This window comes from Cydia amplana, chromosome 7 (genome assembly GCF_948474715.1).
Source record: "Cydia amplana chromosome 7, ilCydAmpl1.1, whole genome shotgun sequence".
In the NCBI taxonomy this organism is placed as follows: Eukaryota; Metazoa; Arthropoda; class Insecta; order Lepidoptera; family Tortricidae; genus Cydia; species Cydia amplana.
The window spans coordinates 7,670,889-7,691,037 of NC_086075.1; the positions used below are offsets into that span (position 1 = coordinate 7,670,889).

At 36.7% G+C, this 20,149-nt stretch overlaps 3 protein-coding genes across 5 annotated transcripts in view; 2 read left to right on the forward strand and 1 right to left on the reverse strand.

The window, feature by feature from the left end:
• Nucleotides 1–20,149, forward strand: part of LOC134649610 (thioredoxin domain-containing protein) — a 270,242-nt gene that overhangs the window by 208,668 nt on the left and 41,425 nt on the right. The window lies entirely within an intron of this gene.
• The window catches only part of LOC134649556 (uncharacterized), a 51,091-nt gene that overhangs the window by 197 nt on the left and 30,745 nt on the right, over nucleotides 1–20,149 (reverse strand). For all 3 annotated transcript variants that reach the window (XM_063504330.1, XM_063504329.1, XM_063504331.1), the window contains 5 exons: nucleotides 16,110–16,249; nucleotides 11,599–11,717; nucleotides 8,703–8,857; nucleotides 6,794–6,923; nucleotides 5,639–5,820 (listed from right to left, as the gene is read on the reverse strand). In XM_063504330.1, coding sequence (XP_063360400.1) covers nucleotides 5,639–5,820; nucleotides 6,794–6,923; nucleotides 8,703–8,857; nucleotides 11,599–11,717; nucleotides 16,110–16,249 — 726 coding nt within the window. The remainder of the gene's footprint in view (nucleotides 1–5,638; nucleotides 5,821–6,793; nucleotides 6,924–8,702; nucleotides 8,858–11,598; nucleotides 11,718–16,109; nucleotides 16,250–20,149) is intronic.
• Nucleotides 16,604–18,894, forward strand: LOC134649637 (uncharacterized). The gene is made up of 4 exons (XM_063504474.1): nucleotides 16,604–17,173; nucleotides 17,638–17,748; nucleotides 17,867–18,000; nucleotides 18,675–18,894. Exons 1-4 carry the CDS (start codon nucleotides 17,094–17,096, stop codon nucleotides 18,872–18,874), a joined length of 525 nt encoding a protein of 174 aa, XP_063360544.1. The 5' UTR covers nucleotides 16,604–17,093; the 3' UTR covers nucleotides 18,875–18,894.

Genomic DNA, 20,149 nt, shown 5'->3' on the forward strand with positions numbered 1-20,149 from the left:
ACGGTAAGCTCAAGAAGGCTTGTGTTGTGGGTACTAGACAACGATATATATAATATACAAATACTTAAATACATAGAAAACAACCATGACTCGGGAACAAATATCTGTGCTCATCACACAAATAAATGCCCTTACTGGGATTCGAACCCAGGACCGCGGCTTCACAGGCAGGGTCACTACCCACTAGGCTAGACTGGTCGTCAAATGTCAAAATGAATGACAATTAAAGGCTAGAGCAGACCGGCTACGTGTGCGTGCGGTAAAATGTTGGAACCGCGCACGTACGCGTCATGCAAGCGGTATGATCTTATAAGGATCTGTATATTACAAGCAGGTGTGCACAGACGTTAGTTCACAAAGCTAGTTTTGTTCGGTGGGATATACCTACTTTTACTTAATCTTGCGAATATTACTTTATGATTAGTTATGGTTAGCTCTGAAATTGGAATCCACATCACCGTTTAAAAAATCAGTCCAAAGAAAACACTCTTCAGTGTGGAGGGGTAACTGCCTTCTGATTGTAGCTATATATTATCATGTCTTTTCTTAACCCACGACGGAGTAAATTATTTATTGGGACATAAAATACAAACTAAAGAATAGAACTACATGCTATATAAAACTTAAAATAATCTAATACCTTTAAACGAGCAATTCTTGCATATTTATTTATTTATATATTTATTTATTTATATGTATATATATTTCGGGGATCTTGTTTGTCAAAAATGTCCTTTTTCTCGCACCCTGTATGTTTTTTCCAAAATCTGTAAAAGCCAATCTTCATTAATTTAAAATCGAGGGAAGGTCTTCTAAGACCGTTTTCTCGTAGCAGCACGGGATCTGGTAGCTGCCCTCACTAACCCAAAAAGAAAATCCACCCTGTATTTCGGGGATCTCGGGAACGGCCCTAACGATTTCTAGACAGGTGGAAATCGGCCTGTTTCGAGAAAAGTCGTCGACATCTCTTCTAAATACCTAAAACTGGTATGGATGTGTTCCTCGTGATCTCTAGAATACGAAATGACCGGTTTTAGTTTATGGAGTGGGGGACGGGTCGAAAAAAAGGGGGGCAAAGATGGCGGCCGACCATTATTGATATTTGTTCACATCTTGAGTCCTATGGGACCGATCGGTTCGTGTGAGGTGTCGTTTGAAAGAGTATTAAACGTGCTATTATTGTTTCATAATAACCGTAGTCATAACTGTAGTCGTTTACAAAATATTTTAAAATATTTGATTTTATACCGTGCATGGATGGCATAAGTACTGATTAAATATGCGCCTAACTCAATAAATTACAACAATACCGCAATTATTTTATTACAAAATATACGAGACATTTCATTAGCTTACCAAAAACATAAGTTTTATTGGCGTATGATATTATATAACCAATTAATAACGAATTTTGTTCAGCATGGGTCACTACGCACCGTCACGTAAATGGCGGGCGACCGACGTAAACTTTTCATTATTTCTCGGGTTCTATTTTATTGATCAATTGCTGATAGGTACCATTTGAAAGGTTATTAAACGTACAATAAATGGTTTCTAATAGCCGTAGTCATAACTTTAGTAATTTACAAAATATTTTAAAATATTTGATTTTTTTACCGTGCATGGATGGCATAAGTACTGATAAAATATGCGTCTAACTCAATAAATTATAACTTTACTCCAATAATATTCTTACAAAATGTACGTGAAATTTCATTAGCTTTCCAAAAATATAAGTTTTATTGGTGTATGATATTATATAACCAAGTAATTACGAATTTTGTTCAACATGGGTCACTAAGCGCCGTCACGTAAATGGCAGGAGATCGGTGTCAACTTTTCATTATTTCTCGGGTTTTATTTTATTGATCAGTTCGTGATAGATACCATTTGAAAGAATATTAAACGTACTATAATTGGTTTTCAATAACTGTAGTCATAACTTTAGTCATTTTCAAAATAATTGAAAACATGATTTTTTACCGTGCATGCACATAAGTACTGCTAAAACATGGTTCTAACTTAATAAATTATAACTTTATCGCAATTAATGTATTTACAAAATATACGAGACATTTCATTATCTTTCCAAAAACATAAGATTTATTGGTGTAAGATATTATATAACCATGTAATAATGAATTTTGTTCAGCATGGGTCACTGCGCACCGTCATATAAATCCCAACAAACAATTAGGCGACACTTAGCACCTATTTTCTTACCTAAAGACAGCCTGGCTCTAGAATAGCTACATCTATAGTCTTAGTTTACAGTTTACAGGCTCTGGTGAGATAAAAGTGTTTAAAAGGTTCATCTAAAGATTTAAGATCTACAGTAGCTGTTTTGGGCGCTATATTGCATGTAAAGCTGCTAGTATTATAGCTTATAGCTCAAAGTGAATTGAACAACCTTAACATCTATATGAGTAATAATCTGCAATTTGCACTTAAGGTTCTAAACGCGTGATAAAGCCTTCTACTTATAGCTTTTTATATCGCAATCGCTACTTAACTCTCTTGTATGACTTACAGTCGAACAGAGAAGTTATGAGTCGCTATTATAGATCTAAGATCATGTAGTTACAGACGAGCGTTATTTAAATACCGTAGTACATCTTATAACTGTCAATAGAGTCATACTTACAAGCTAAAACTACAATGCCAAACGCCAATGAATCAATAGGTAAGCAAAAACTATAAATTAGACCGTAAAATAAAATAGTAAATAAATATAATATAGATAGTTTACTCAATATTGACCTTATCTTACTATTACTATACTTAAAACCGGACTTCACGGATAGTTATTATTATTATGTGGACATACGCTGCTACTCAAATAGTAGTCACTTATTTTGCATCCTGGAGCGTGCGGCGACAAATATCTCTTTAACGCCACAAGCCTCAGATCTCACTAAAAAGGTGATTTTAAATTATTAACTACGGAGTGGGTTTGAAAACGTTTTACGTGTAGACGCGCGAGTCAAATAACAACACAGATATTAAGTACTTCATATGCAGTGGTTTTGCAATCATGAAAGCTACGAACTTAACGATGTTATGAACCTAGAACTGGGCTTTTGTCAAAAGAGTCAAACTATACTTAAGTTTCCTGTGATCAAAAAACAAAACAAACAAACCATCATTTATATCGATATTTTATCATTTTGGATACCTACATTATAAAATTTACTGTCAAACAATAATAGAATGCTGCTGGTCTACCAGGCGCTCGCCGCGCCGTGTGTTTGCTTGCTTGGCGAAATTGGTCCTGGCATACCTACATATATGTTTATAGTTGTACGGTAACTAAACAATATTTTTGGAAAGTTAATAAATAGTTTGCTCATTTTACTCTAAAAATTTCACGCTATATTTACGACATTATCTCTTTCTCAAATTATTTCAGTCACTAAGCAAACCTCTAAGGTAAAAATTAAACATTTTCTTTAATATTTTTAAAATGGTTATTTTGGGCCTCAGATTTCAAACAATCGAGTATTCACAGAAAATTTAATATGCTTGCAAATGGTATCCACCATGTATCAGAAAAATAGAACCTGAAATATAATGAAAACTCAACGATGGCCGGGCTCCATTTACGTGACGGTGCACAGTACCCATGCTGAACAAAATTCATGATTACTTAGTTATACGAGGGGTATTCAAAATATTCTCGGTATGAGAATGAAAACAAACAAGTACGAAAAGTTTGATATTTTTATTTTTCAATATACTCCCCCCCTATGTTCATACACTTAAAAGATCGATCAATTATTTTTTTTAATCCCTCGTAAAAATATTTTTTATCTTTCGTGTAAAAATGCTCCTCCACTGCCGCCTTCAATGCTTCATCGTCAGAAAATTTATTTCCACGCAGATCCTTTTTAAGATTGGGGAGCAAAAAGAAGTCGCTGAGGGCTAAGTCCGGACTATACGGTGGGTGAGTAACAGTTTTAAACCCACGTTCAACAATAGCTGCCTTGGCAATATGAGCAGTATGGACGGGGGCGTTGTCATGCAGAAGTAGAATACCTTTGGTTAACTTTCCTCGCCTCTTTTCTTTAATTACATCCTTTAATTGAAATAGAATGTTAGCGTAGTACTGTCCTGTGATATTTACACCTTTTTCTTTATAATCGATTAGTAATACTCCTTCACAATCCCAAAATATCGTGGCCATGACCTTGCCAGCTGAAGGGATGACCTTGAACTTCTTGGGATGAGCTGAACCCTTAATGTGCCACTGCATGGACTCTTGTTTACTCTCTGGGTCATAATGATGAACCCAGGTTTCATCTCCAGTAACTATTCTTTGCAGCACCTCATCAGGATTTTCACCGCACAGGTCAATAAAATCGGAACAACAAGCTACACGCATGTCTTTTTGAAGCCGAGTCAGCATTCGCGGAACCCATCTTGCACTTACTTTTGACATATTAAGATGGTCATGTATAATATCATGTACGGTACCAATAGAGAGATTGGTTACTTGTGCTATAGATTTTACCTTCACTCGACCATCTTCCAATATAAGTTTTTCCACTTTATCAATATTTTCTTGTGAAGTAGCTACTACAGGCCGGCCAGGTCTAGGGTCATCTTCAATACTCTCCCTTCCGCGTTTAAACTCGCTTGACCACTTTTGAATGGTAGATAAAGAAGGAGCAGACTCACGGTAAACACAATCCATTTCCTCTTTTATGGTTTTTTGATTTTTACCCTGTTTTGTCAAGAATTTTATCACGCATCGATGTTCTAATTTAGTTAACATTGTCAATTGGCACAGGATGTTCATGTTTGTTCAGCAATTGCAGAAAAACAAAAGACTATCTCGGTTCGAATTATACTTTTTTTTAATGTCAATGAATAAACCTTAGCGGCCAGTAACGAAAGAAATTTTAGAAGAGGTCGTAAGATATTAATACCGAGAATATTTTGAACGCCCCTCGTACAACATTATAAAGCAATAAAACTTATATTTTTGGATAGCTCATAAAATTTCCCGTATATTTTGTAATAACATTAATTGCGGTAAAGTTATAATTTATTGAGTTAGACGCATGTTTTGTCAGTACTTATGCCATCCATGCACGGTAAAAAATCATATATTTTAAAATATTTTCTAAACGACTACAGTTATGACTACAGTTATTATGAAGCAATAATAGCACGTTTAATACTCTTTCAAACGACACCTGAAACGAACCGATCGGTCCCATAGGACTCAAGATGTGAACAAATATCAATGCTGGTCGGCCGCCCACATTCCCCCCCTTTTTATCGACACGTCCCCCTCTCCATAAACTAAAACCGGTCAATTCGTATTCTAGAGACCACGAGGAACACATCCATACCAGTTTTAGGTATTTAGAAGAGATGTCTACGAAAATCGTGAAGGAGACGACTTGTGTTTAATTTAACGCCAGACTATTCGATGAAATTTGCTATATGGGGGTTTTTGGGGGCGAAAAATCGATCTAGCTAGGTTTTATCTCTGGGAAAACGCGCTATTTCGAGTTTTTATAATTATGTTTCGGTCTCCCAGATATTCTTATAAAAAAGTTGAACTCGCAGGAGAGCTGTGCGCGCCCGCACCCGCGTACAACCTTACAACGGTAAACAAGTGTCTATTTACCCCTGATGGAGACGAAGCAGTCCTTCCTGTTGCCCTTGACGGAGTCGAGCACGGCGTCGAGCTCGCAGTCGTAGGCCCGCGCGCGCGCGTGCGCCGCGAACGCCGCGCGCGCCTCGCCCGCGCACGACACCGCGCGCCCGCCCGCTACCGGCGCGCAGTGCACGCGCAGACCGCCGCGATCCCTGCGACGAGAAAAGATAGACACGCCAAACTCATTTTTGGCCCTCTAACCAGGGATCGGATACCGGTATTTTTTGTATGGGAACGGAAACGGTATTTTTTCGTTCTTTGCTAATTACTTCATTTCTAATTGGGCAAACAAATAATACGAAGTCGTAACCTAAAAACACAACTGAATCCTACTACTCCTCATTTCTAAGTTTTTGAAAAAAACCGGTTCCGATCCCTGCCTCTAACTATTGCAAGATTCATGGCCGGGAGTCATAATAGGGATGATGACGCATGTTGAATTTTATAACAAAATCTAGTAAGATAGATAGCAAATGAGCAATTTATCACGATATTGTGGATATTAAAATAAAATATTGAAAAATTACAAAATTACAGGACCTGAAAGTTTCAAAATTTAATTTTTTTTTTAACTTCCAAAAACGATTAAAGTAAGGGTACCATTCGATTCCTTACATTTCATCCAAAAAAATATTGTATAGCAACTATATACATAAACGCAATATTTCACCGACAAAAACGCAATTTTCTTGTTTTGTCCATACTACAAGATGGGCGATGACGTCACGGCCTCTGGCCGTTTTGTATAGGGCGTTTCGCGAGTGAAGTGCGACTGTCGGACTTTGACTACAATTTCTAACTTTTGTGTTACTTTAATGCAATGGGTCAAATATAGACATTTGATCCTAAAAACAAACCCGATCGATTGATACCATAAAAAAAATTAGTCATGTAGCCTATTAATAGGTAGATATGTTAAAACCAACTTTTGACCCTCTAACTATTGCTGAAGATTCCGAAAGACGCAAGATTCATGGCCGGGAGTCATAATTCGTCGCCTAGGAAGTGCGAAACCTTAATGAAGGCATATGTCGATAATGAGGCGGTCCTGACCCATTCACGAGCGTCGAACAGCGCCATTAGAAAATATCGTACACCAGCAACAGTAGGAACACAGTCACTCACACTTGGTCGCCGCTGGGTGCGGGATGTGAGACCTCTATGAAGGCTCCGTTGCCAACGTCCATGGTGAGACGGTCCGAGCCACCAACGGGCGCCTCCCAGCGACCTGGCACTCCTCTCAGTCGGTCCAAGCCTGACATTTGAATAATTTTGTCGTTAAATAATGAACATATCGTGATCAGGGATGTTGCGGATTAGTGTTGAGTCGCTCACTCGTGAGGCACCTCATTTGTACCACTCATTTTGTTAATTTGTCGCAGTACTTCGTACCGCAAAAATGTCTTACTTCACTCCTCTATTCATTTTACTTGATTCTAAAATTATCTTTCTCCTAAAACTTCTATTCTTAACCTCCAGAATTGCACTCCAATTAAATGTTACTATTTATTTATTTATAAAGGAAGTGATGAATACATAAATATGTATATACATTAAATATTCTTGTCGCCGTTGGAATTAATGGAATAGTCGTCGCTGAAAATATGCTAGTACCTCACCTCATTTGAAGTAAGACATTGTAACACCTCATTTTAGAAAATGAGGTACTCATACAAACTCATTTTAAATTGATGTCCTACCCATCACTATTGCGGATGCAGATTTTTTGACATCCGCGGATGCGGATGCGGATGCGGATTTTTAAAGGCTCACATCCGCGGATGCGGATGTCAAGATTAGGTACTTAGAAAACGTCAAATATTACATTTTTAGTATTTTTTTATTAAAAAAACCAAACGTTTAGTATTTGAGCAAGAATATAGGTGCGTTATATTTAATAAACAGTAACTTCGCCGACTTTTCTGGATCCAGACGATTTCGTTATAGGTAATGACGAAATTACCTAGCACTTACGCCGCCGCTAAGACGTTCCTGTACCGACTTGTTCAACATCCGCATCCGCATAAGCTCCGCATCGATTTTATGCGGATGCGGATGTTGAAAATAATGCGGATGTTCCGCGGTTGCGGATGCGGATGCGGATGTTCGCAACATCCCTGATCGTGATGGTCGGCTGGCAATCAGTGGACACCGTAGGTCACTGACAATCCAACTTCTAGACTGAGCTTAGGCCAATTCTTTCATGAAACCGATGCTGCCAAAAATCCGGGGGTGCGAGGGGACGAGGTGAGCGAATCCCTTGCCGTGATTGGTCCGTTCAAAGACACGGACCAATCACGGCACGGGATTGAGTCGAAGATGGAGTAACGCTACCGTCATGTGTGGCAGAGGGGGTAGCGCGTCTATGCTATGTCTAGAGGTTGGATTGTCTGTGCCGTAGGCTATAAAAACTTGAAACTCCAGTGGTGTATTTAAATATAGTGTGTTTAAACTTTTGACGTGTGTTGAAGACTTTGCGAGAGATGTGACTCACGTGATTATTTTTCAATATCACTTTCCTTTGACTCACCCCAGTGAATTTACCCAATAATCATCCTGTTACCTGTTAGGTAAACTGTTTCATTACAACCGGGAATGTGTGAACTTGGTATTTTCAAGAATTTCATGTGCGTAAATTGTTTCAATATTCTGAAGTTGAATTATATTTATGTTCCTTCTTGGAATTTAATGTCTTTTATAACCAGTTTACGTAATATCTGACGGTTAAATTAGGTAATATTTTATAAATAGTAATAAAATTAAGCAGTTACTTCCTGTTTCCTATTAGATTAATAAGTATGTAATTTATGAGCGAGTGTTTTTCCGAGTATATAGAAAATGTTGCCTAGCTTAGGAATCCTAAGAAGCGTGCGACTGCGACCGCATCAGCCGCAGTGCCCGCAGTGCGATATCTTAAAGTACGAAATTGTTAAGTAAGCTTGTATCAGGTGTATCATGATCCCAACCGGGATTGTTACGCCCCGCTCTCTCGCTGAACAACATCTCCTGCCTACCTATTAAAAATATTACCTACCTTCATTGACGTAGGAGTCCCAATGCGCGTGCGATCTCATCAGTCGTAGTGCGATATCTTGAAGTAAGAAACTGTCAGGTTTATATGGTTTCACTTCATAGTCCCAACCGCCTTTCTCGTTGCGCTCTGCCTTCTCGCAGAACACGTAAACACTCCTGTGAAAGGAAACATTATAAACATTAACCGTCTGAGCGATAAAAACAGAAAACTAACGTTAAATTCAGTTTACGTCCAAAAATTAACGAAACGAACGTAATCAGACTGATTCATAAAGTAGGTAGACAAATTCAAATGAGAAGTAGATTATGGTAAAATAATGCGGCGTCTAGTGAGTAGGCGTTAGACCGGCGTTACTCATAATAAACGACGACAGTCAACGTCATTACGTCGATTAGGCATTGCATTTTAGTTGCTTATATGCTTAAATTCTTTTGTAAAACTACATATATCTACCCCATGATGTAGGTAACTATTAGAAGCCGGAACGGCTATTGTAATATCAGTTTGTATTTGGAAATTTTGAGCAAAAATACGTAAGTAAACAATTGGGTGACTTTTTCCAAAGGTTACGACGGTTATGCCTGGTATGGTAGGGTATATACCATACCTCTAGCTTTCCAAATTCTTTATCGATATTATATTTCCTTTGGTACAAATGCATATTTCGGTATAAATAAGTAAAGGTGTGATATTCCATCGCTCGTGTATTCATTCATTCACAACATTGTCAACATGCATGTCATGCGCGGAATTACAATGAAATGCGTACGTATGTTCGTGGTTGAATTTTCCCTCAAAGGTAGAACTAATGACTAATATTACTATACACTAACTCACGTATACACTACACAGCCATCTCTATTCTACGTGGTTTAGAGCCGGGTGGGAATAGTAGGTACCTATTCTCCAGGCCCATTTAAATAACTAGCCTTTGGTGCCCTTTCAGGTTACCTAATTTACTCACCAACTCAAGTGGACGTTTCATTCTAATTAAAGGAGTTGGCTTCTTGTATTATTATGGTTGCTGAGCTGGGTGTGAATTGTAGTTCAACAGTTTGCTGTGACGCATAACCTACGTGACTTGCAGTAGTTGCAGTGTTATGGTATGGTGTAACACGGTGTTCCCCGGCCACTCATGCCAGACTTTTTGACTCATTATTAGGTAAGGTAAGAGAGTTAGGGCTAGTGGAATGAATGCTATCAGTGCTATCACTTTGACACTCTGTTAAGATTACTGAAGATGTTGATTGAAAGCATTCACAATTTCTACATCTTAAATTACTACTACTGATAGACTTAAAGCATTGAAAAGGTGTCAAGTACGGATAGCAAAAAAGTGAATTATAATATACTGTAAGTAATAAAATTGTATAAAGAATGATTGTCTTGTGAGACATTGCAAATGTGGATGTAGTGATTCTTGAACGTTGCAATTTCAGAATTAGTTTATCTTTACACAAGTCAAGTAGAATGTCTGAATAACCACATAGGTATGCATAAAGTACCTATTGCGCCATGAGCACACAAGTCCTTTACGTTTTTGACACGTTCTTTAAAGATAAGCATTACCTACATAGCTCGTGTTAATAAATAATGGGTAGGTTTAAAAGTATACGTTGACCTACCGCAACAAACGGCGTTTTTACAGACGGACAAAACTTATTTGGTGGACTTTTTTTTGCTAAATCACAATAAATATTTTATATTATGGTCCGTTTGCAATTTATACCACTCAACAGTTTCGTAAATTGTCGGTTAAAAATTTGTAACCAAAATCAGTTCGGCAAATTCTTCAAACGTTATATTTCTCATATGACGAATTCATTTCCTCACTTGAGTTTATTTGTTTTTACCTCTACGTAATTTATTATGTAGTACGTACCTACAACGACAAACTTTTACATAACTGCGTATAATACCGGATGAATGAAAATAGGAAGGAAATAAGACGCGAACAGACAGAAAAGAAGGTAGGTATTCGAAGGATGAATGGGTTTACCCTACGTAGTATTTAACTCAGTATGTATTTGATTAGAATGCTGCCGGTATTTGTAGGTATATTTATAAAGGTATTAAGATTAATAGTTTAGTATACGTACTAATTGGACCGTTGTTGACCGTTTTTTCCACTCTAGTTCATCTAATTTGTTTTGTAAGAGGTTTTCACTATACCCAGGTTACTTGGATATAAGTAATAGGTATATACCTAAACAATGACAAAATAGATGTTAATTTCATAATTATAAAAGCGTTTTACAATACCCTTCGATAATGTTTAGGTAATTTTACCATTACCTTGAGGGTCAAATGAAACAAAGGCCCGGTCAATTGAAAGAGCTGGTGTCAGATGCTCTCTTTGAAACCTCAACTCGCGCAGTTGTCAGTACAAAATCCAATAATGAACCAGTGGCATTACTAGTAACTGCATGTTTCTAACTGAATAATTACATAACATAAAAAATTGAAACAATTCAGAAGATTTTGTGCTGATTGTCGACCGAGCATGCGTGATTCGTAAATGAAACGTCTCTGGACAAAGTAGTATTCGTTCATGTCGCCTATGTCGGGCTGTTCTTCTCTACATGTAGCATTTCTCAGAACGGTTTAGATAATTACCTATACGGAACTGGTTTAGCGATTCAGAGTTTGAATTCTTTTCAAAATGTAGCCATGAATGTTTGCGTACCGTAGCTCACATGAGTTGTGATATTTCCGATGAATAATGGATGTATAGTTGCTCAAACCAATTAGAACAAGGAAAACTATACTCATCCTTTTCTTTTGGGTGCTAGTACTAGTGAAAGGCAAAGATAGTATGATTCTGAGTAGTGATGATGAGTTTGATAGTATGATGATGATGAGAGAATCATACTATCTTTGCCAAACTATAACTCACTTGTCAGTCAGGTCCGCCGCAGGGGTGGACACCACGACGTCTCCGAGCCGGACGTGGCGCTCGTAGTCGGTGTAGTGAGGCACGCCGCCTCCGACGCCCACGAGGAACACATACTCCACCTGGCAACAGACACGGGATCCGATTAGGGTCTCTAATGTCTCTATTGTTTCCCAAATAGTTTTAAGCCATAATGTATTGTTTGCCCGAAATTTCGTTAGTCATAAGATGAGTATTATGACTTATTCATTTGGTTCAGAAACGCGTCACTTTTCAGGATTGCCATAAAACAAACCTAACCTAACCTATTTATAGGGTAACCTAACGAAAATCTTGTAAAGTTAAGTTAGGTTTCAGTTTTATGACTAATGATAATATGACAAACAATACATTATGACTTATAACTTTATGGGAAACAATGGGACCCCATCTGATTAACTAAAAGCTCCCATAAAATAAGCATGTCTTAGGCAAACAATATATGTAGACTGTTTCAATGAGTCGAACGCAGTGCCGAACTCTGAAGTGACAAAATAATTAACATAGTGGTTTTGTACCAATTTTTTTTACTGAGCTGGTTTGTTTTAGTTATGTACGTACTTTGTACCGATCTCGATTTTATATTAATGTCAGTGAACTCTCTCTCTTCTTTATTAAAAACTTACCTATGTACTGGTGTCACTTTTTGTTGTAATTTTCTATTTTAGGTATTTTTTTCCGTGCCCTGAAAATCAGTTTCGTGTAACTACTGCAGACCTACGTACCTACGCATGAAACGACTTATTAACTGTGAAGTGAAGGTACATATACCTACTACTTATTATTTATTGCACGTTAGCCGGCTGATAAAAATCAAATTACTAAGTAGGTACCTACTAATGCCATAAATCAGCGGTCGGCAACCTGCGGCCCGCGGGCCGCATGCGGCCCGTGAACCTGTCACTTGCGGCCCGCGAGCCTCCCTGGCCATTTTGTATGTAATATTGCAAACGACAATGTCTGATAAAGCCATAAATATTAACAAAGTGCGGCCCGCGTCAACTTCGTTAACTACTATGTGGCCCTTGCCTGCTAAAAGGTTGCCGACCGCTGCCGTAAATCAGAGTTGGGCAAAAATTAACTTGAATAAGAATAAAAACAGAAATTTTATTCTTATTCAAATCGATTTTAGAATATTTTTTTATTTTAGAATAAAATTAAAGTGAATAAATCATGTGATTTTTATTTTAAATGCGGAATAAAAAACGGAATAATTATTCTAGAAGTGGGACTAATCTAAATAAGGTTTTATTCAATTAAAATGTTATTTAGAATTAAGTTAATTTCTGTAGGTCAGTCGGTTATACTTTGTAAGTTGATTTTCACCCTTCTATTTAAAAGTCGGATTGATTTGATATTTGTTACTTTAGTTTAGGTACAGTACCCATTAAAGAATTCCGCTATACACTGTCTATCTAGTTCTATCATCCGATCAGGGTGCTTAGCCAACATGCCAAACGTTAACGCTCCGTAGAGTTGCGTATAGTCTCTCTCTATCACTCTTACATATTAGTGCGATAGAGAGACAGAGATAGCGTTGCCGTAGCGCAAACGATTGGCATGTTGGCTACGCACCCAAGGTGCCTAGCCAAGATGACAATTTTTGTTTTTAATTTAATAACCAAATCATTAGGTACAATGTAGCTGTTCTGGGAGCCTAGCCAACATGCCTGGGGACCTCCCCAGAACAGTTAAATTTACCTAATAATTTGGTTATTAAATTAAAAACAAAAATTGGCATATTGGCTAGGCACCTTGAGTGCGTAGCCAACATGCCACTGGTCTGCGCTATGACAACGAAACGCTATCTCTGTCTCTCTATCGCACTAATATGTAAGAGTGATAGACACAGAAACCGCTTCGTTGTCGGAGCGCAAGCGATTGGCATCTTGGCTAGGCCCCTAGACCAGCTAAATTGAACCTAATGATTTGGTTATTAAATTAGAAATAATACGGATACTGAAACTATGCGACAGTCAATTTGTAAGATTTTATTCCATAAAATAGGTATAAGTTAGACAAGAGACTAAGTACTATATTACATCTACCTAACTATACGTAATTAGTACCTATACGGTACCCAGACTTCATTTTTATTCGTGGAATATTATTTCGAATAAAAATCATGATTATATTTATTTGATTAACAATAAGTTATTCTCATTCAATTTTTTCTCATACGAATTATTCCCGATCAAAATTATTTGAATATTTTTGACGGGAATAAAATCGAGATGATTTTATTCCTACGATTTCTTATTCAAATAATGATTTTATTCTTGAATGCCCAACACTGCCGTAAATCAATAACAGTAGGTACCAGTTTTGAACGTTTACTCTGTTTTGTAGAGTGAATGTCCATTTCTGTGTCGTAAATACTTTAACGCGGTACCTACTGTTGTCGTAAAGTCATCCGCATAAAATTGAATTGTGTCTAGACAGTAAAACGAAGCATCATTTGTAGACTATTTTGAGCACCCTCCCTTTGCGGCTTTGCACACATCATTGCCAATATGAGTCAAATCTATTATTAGATTTAGATATCTTACACATATCGATACGCATCGTTTGGATGAAGAAAGGAATCAAGTTGAACTAAAACAAATGACTATCTATATAGGTAATTACAAAAAGTTTCAGTACATACATTAAAAAAGTTAGTTCAGATCATGGAGCCGTATGTGCATAACCCTACGGTTCTGGCGATCCTGATTTGAAAACACAAATGATGTCACCATTTTAATAGACGAATTAAACAATTCTGAGTGATCTACACTTGACCTTCATAAGCGGTCTTGAAATGCGCTCTGCCAATTTTTCCATCCCATTATGCATATCATTTAAACAGATTAAGGAGTTCTAATCAAAAAATCTCGAGTAGCAACTAATCGCAGTGTTAAATAATGTGCACATAAACTTAGGAACGTTTACCAAAGAATTTAACATAATCTACCTACCTACATTGCTTACATATTTCTACCCGAATTCCGTTCTAAATTAATCTATGGTATCATATAGAGCTTGTAAATTTATGTGAGGCATGCAGTGTGTTATATTTTATCTATCTATTCTCGAAGTGTTGCTAACCTATTTATAAACCAGTGACTGGCTGGAAGTACGATAAGCATAGCAATGGATTCCATACCAATGCATAGCAATGGATTTCGTCCTTTTTGGAATAGGACTTAGCAATTATAACCATCAACATTATAAATTGGCTGACGTTCCTTTCGGTTACCGATAAATAGGCAGCCTAATTGCAGTCATACTTCATTCATAGTAAGATTAACCGCATTAAGTGACGTATTTGAGGGTGTGAAAAATACCCAAGGTCAAATACTATAGGAATTACCTGCCGCATGACGTGAAGTAATAAATATGTTAACTTTTGAAAAAAATATAGTTATCTACAGTGTGTGGCCTATAACGCGGGCGAAAAATTAAAACGTAGATTCTACTCCTCAAACTAGACAATGTTTGTTCAGCGACTTTTAAAAATAACTTGTGGTTTGTATTTTAAAACACTTTAAAATTTAATCGAACACGCAATGTATTACGAAATTGATTATGCCTGTACGGTGACAAGACTGACGCGCAATGTCAATTAGACGGAATTTAAAGTACATTGAAAATATTATTTAGTTTATTTGAAAAAGGGACAATTTTAAGACTACATAATTTCAAAAAGTTGTTGAACAAAAGTTTTATTGTTTGAGGAGTAGAATCTACGTTTTAATTTTTCGCCCGCGTTATAGGCCACACACTGTATATGTACATTTACAAACAGTTACCGTACCGTTTATTTCAGAATCAATAAGATAACGAACTGACATAATTTATACGAATATAGGTACGTTTATAGATTAAAATGCACCCCTTTATGACTACATCTTGCCGCTCGAACGGGTGAGAGAGATCTGGGTGCTTTCACCCCAGTTATTAAACACTTCTTTTTGTTTCGAATACAAGGAAAGTAGACTAAATGGGACTATGTAGATAAACATTTAAACAAGATTTTTATAGAGCTAAGTATGAGGATCGAAAAATTCATTGTTTAAATCTTTGTTTTCGGAGGGTGAGGCAGGCATTAAGGATGTCTACTTGCAAATCGATTCACTTAATTTTTTATAGCAGCGATCGGCAACCTTTTAGCAGCCAAGGGCCACATAGTAGTTATCGAAATTGAGGCGGGCCGTACTTTGTTAATATCAGACATTGTCGTTTGTCAATATTAAATACAAAATAGCCAGGGAGGCTCGCGGGCCGCAAGTGACAGGTTCACGGGCCGCAGGTTGCCGACCGCTGCTTTATAGGTACAAATGTACAATTCTTCTTCACCATGTAGGTATACTATAAAATTTGAAAAGAGAAGACTTCAACGAACGTTCGTTTCTCTCAGGCCCTACGAATTCGTCAGTCTTCTGTCATACATCCTCTTTATAAAAATAAAGGATCAGTAATAAAATTACGAGTACCTTTTGGAAGGTGCCAAGAAGTCTTGTGGTTGTGTTGCCTGCTGCTGTCATCGCTTCTCTCGTGCGGCCCACGGAGGGAAGTTTTGTGGTCACCACGCGATGTGCTCCGATAGTACCCAACGTATACACGTTGGATTCGCCTAAAAACAAAGAGATAAGGATTATCAGGTACGCTTTATACCCCAATAAGCTCTCTTCTATTAAGAACCTTAAATTGTCTACTTTTGTTTCCGTCCAAAAAACGTCAAAGTTTAACAATTTTGTAGAGAAACGTGATCTCTACATAAGTTTGATTAAGGTGCATATACCTAAGTACTGATAGGAATGATAGGTTTAAGGTTGCATTCGGATAGCGACTGCAACGTTGACGCGGGTGATCTTACTGTCAATCTCCCTGATAAAATGAGTAACGGACTGAACGTTGTAATCGCGACCGCATGCGACAGTGAGATCACGCAATTTTGCAAGAGTTTCCTTGCACAGTCACATCTCCCATATCCTCCTGTCGCAATGCCGCAGCAGTAAAGCTGTTGCAGTCGCCATACGAACGTCACCTTTAAAAGAATAGCTTATACATTGGGAGTTAAATAAAATATTGTAAAAAGGATTACATTAATCAAGATCTCATTTTTGGTGTGAAATTGAGGTCATTAATGGAACCCTAAGGCATGTCACCAAGGTGAAGATGCATGAATGGAGGGAATTCTATGAACAAATTAAAGGGAAAAGAAAACAAACTGAGTCCCCTACATGTACGTAAATCGTAGTTGAGTCACAATTAATATACGATATAAAGGATGCTCATTAAACAATAACACCAGTTAACAAAGTGGTTCAAAATAGTATGGTCCTATTAGCATAACCATTATTTGGTGGCAATTAATAATAGGTGCCTTTTAATTTGTTCCATTTGTTTAACTTAGTGTCCATTAAGGACAATTCTGTTAACCCAATATTTTATTAGTTTTGTGTACTTATACAACTATGACAATGGAAGTTGCAGTGTTTTTTGTTTGCATGGCAATAATTGCGCAAATTAATGCTGCACCAACACCGGAGTCAGGGTAAGTTTCGAACTCAATATTTAAGTAGGTATAGTAGGTAGGTGGGTCCAGCACATGAAGCATAAGGACCCTTCTTTAAAGAAAGCCACAATTATTACAATACAGCCTTAGAAATGTTGTTATTCGTCAAGTTTATGCAATTTTATGCTCGCAATTTGAAGTAAATTAAAGGGTTGTTTAATTACGTTACCTATTTTCAAAACAGTGTCTAAAGGGGCCCACAGATTACCAGTTCGTCGGACGATATCAGCCTGTCAGTTGTTCGGAACTGTCACCTTTTGCGTTTAACTGACAGGCCGATATCGTCCGGCGAACTGGTAATCTGTGGGCCCCTTTAATAATAATATTTATACCGATATTTTTTTTACTATATATTATATTATAGGACATTTTAATGGTTAGAATTGGATATTAAATAGATTATTATTATTGAATTTAATGAAAGTTTTAATTTTATTTATTAGATCCGTCCCTCACCATAACAACGAATTTGATCTACCGCCTATGGCTCGTGGAGGATTTACTATGACTTTAACAGTATCAGTCTCTACAAGTGACAGCACAAGTAATAAATTGTAAGTTTTTATCGTGTCTCACTTCTTGTACTGATATAACATGTACTGTACTGAAATATTAAAACTAAACACTAGTTATTGAATATCTGTTTAACACCACTTATGTTAATTATTATAGGAAAGTTAAAATGCTGCCCAAAGCGGAGGACGACAACGAGCATATACCAGATTATTGCATAAGCAACAACATCGAAGGGAAGCATATCTGTGTTATGCCGAACCAGGAATGGACCAGCAGATCGGCGGAACCTCGTAAGTAAAATGTTATAGCAAACTTTTTAAATCCTTCTTTATTTAATAGGTAATTATCGCGATTAACGCTTCTTTATTTATTAGGTATCATCTCGGGATGAGATACCAAAAGAGTAAACTTTACCTACACACATACCTGGTACACGTTCAAAAACCGCAAATTACGGCCAGCATAAAAATAAATTATTTTGTTAGATCAATTTTTTAATCTGAGAAAATGTTATTATTGCGTACCTAATAATAACTTCAACATCGATTTTCAAATTTCGAACGCCACTGAAAAATAAAGGACCTCATTTCTAGTATCAGTCGAGATTACGTTTTATTCGAAATGAAATGTCAATTGCAAACTGTGTGCTCAAATGCTGCAATGGCGGTCGTAACATGCGGTTTCTGGACAAATCATAGAGCATACAGATCTAACAGATCGTACAATATGTGTGTAGATAAAGCAGGGTATGTAACTGTACATAGGTAATTAGGCATTAAAACACTCGTGTGATTCTATTATGAAACTCACATCGTTCGTTTCGTAAACCCACACTCGTGTTTTAAAACCTATAATTTCATTATGTAGCAGTCACATAAACAACTATTATTTGTAGGTTCCTCAATTTTACAAACGAGAAGTACCTACTTGGTAAAATATTTATAAGAAATTCCTTTGTTTTCAGAAAAGATGATAGATCACGTAATAAGTATCACAGCTGGACGCAGGGAAAATGGCCTTATTCTAACAGTGGAACTAAATGGAAACCACCATGACGTCGCCTTAATCGACCTGGCAGATTTTGATAAACTAAAGCATTTTTCGGTCGGAGGCATTGAGGAGATCAAAAAGTTGGAATATGAATTTAAACACGAATATCAGTAGTAATTTAAGCACGTATGAAATTACACTTGCTCAGAAATTTGAAAAATAATGACAAACTGTAGGTAACTAACTCTTTATAACAGAACAGTACACGTGTTATGGTATAGATTGCCACCATGACAGATCCGTCACTATAACTGCCATACAATACAGTAACTCAGCGGTCGGCAACCTTTTAGCAGCCAAGGGCCATATAGTAGTTAACGAAAATGACGCGGGCCGTACTTTGTTAATATTTATGACTTTATCAGACATTGTCGGTTGGTCAATATTACATACAAAATAGCCATCAGGGAGGCTCGCGGGCGGCAGGTTGCCGACCGCTGCAGTAACTGATAATAAGGCTAATACCGTACTGTTTTGAAAATTGTGATTTATTTATTAATTTGCCTAGTACTCTCTATGTTCCTAGTAAATTTTATGTAATATGTATATTCTTGTAGACAATATATACAGATTCATAGGTAAAACGATGGGTCAAATTGGTACATGTTATAAATAATTATGTATAGTGTTGACAAAAACTGAATGTTAAAGTTGGGTTTACTTTCAGATTTAAAATCAGATTTTTAAAGCTGTATACTGTGGATTGCTATGTTTACTTACTATTATAATTACTCTAATGTTGTTCTATATAGCCTTATGGCTTACCAACTTTAGTAAGTACCAAAATGGCCGAAATCTATGATGTTGATGTCCTACCTTTATTAAGTTTAATATTTACATTCACTCGTATAAAGTTGTTCTATATAACCGTCTGGTTTACCAACTTATATGGATAAGTGTCTGTATAAATATGATGTAGAAATAATGAATCCTCGTATTGTATATAAATAGGATAAATTGAGGAAAATGGTATTAAATCCTAGTCAAATTAATTTATTTCGTAGGAAGATAATGTTGTAAAACGTGATTATTTATTCTAGTATAAGTATAGTAAAAAAAAAGGTAAAGCTGTTCATCGTGTGTAATTTAAAAATGTTAAAATATAAATCGAACACCCAAGTAACGTATTCGGGTACTTTTCACTTATCCTCTAAGTATGTGAAACTCGCATTTTTCTTGATTGGTCTCAATTGATTGATATACTAACGTAGGTTTATTTTGTAGTGTAAACGTTAAGTACCCTGCATTAAGTAAGTTCATAAGTTTTCTAACACAATGTATTATTGTTAAAGAAATAAATAAATGAATGAATGAATGAATGAATTAAATGCAGTATCACTACACAGTATAAAACAAAGTCGCTTCCCGCTGTCTGTCCTTATGTATGCT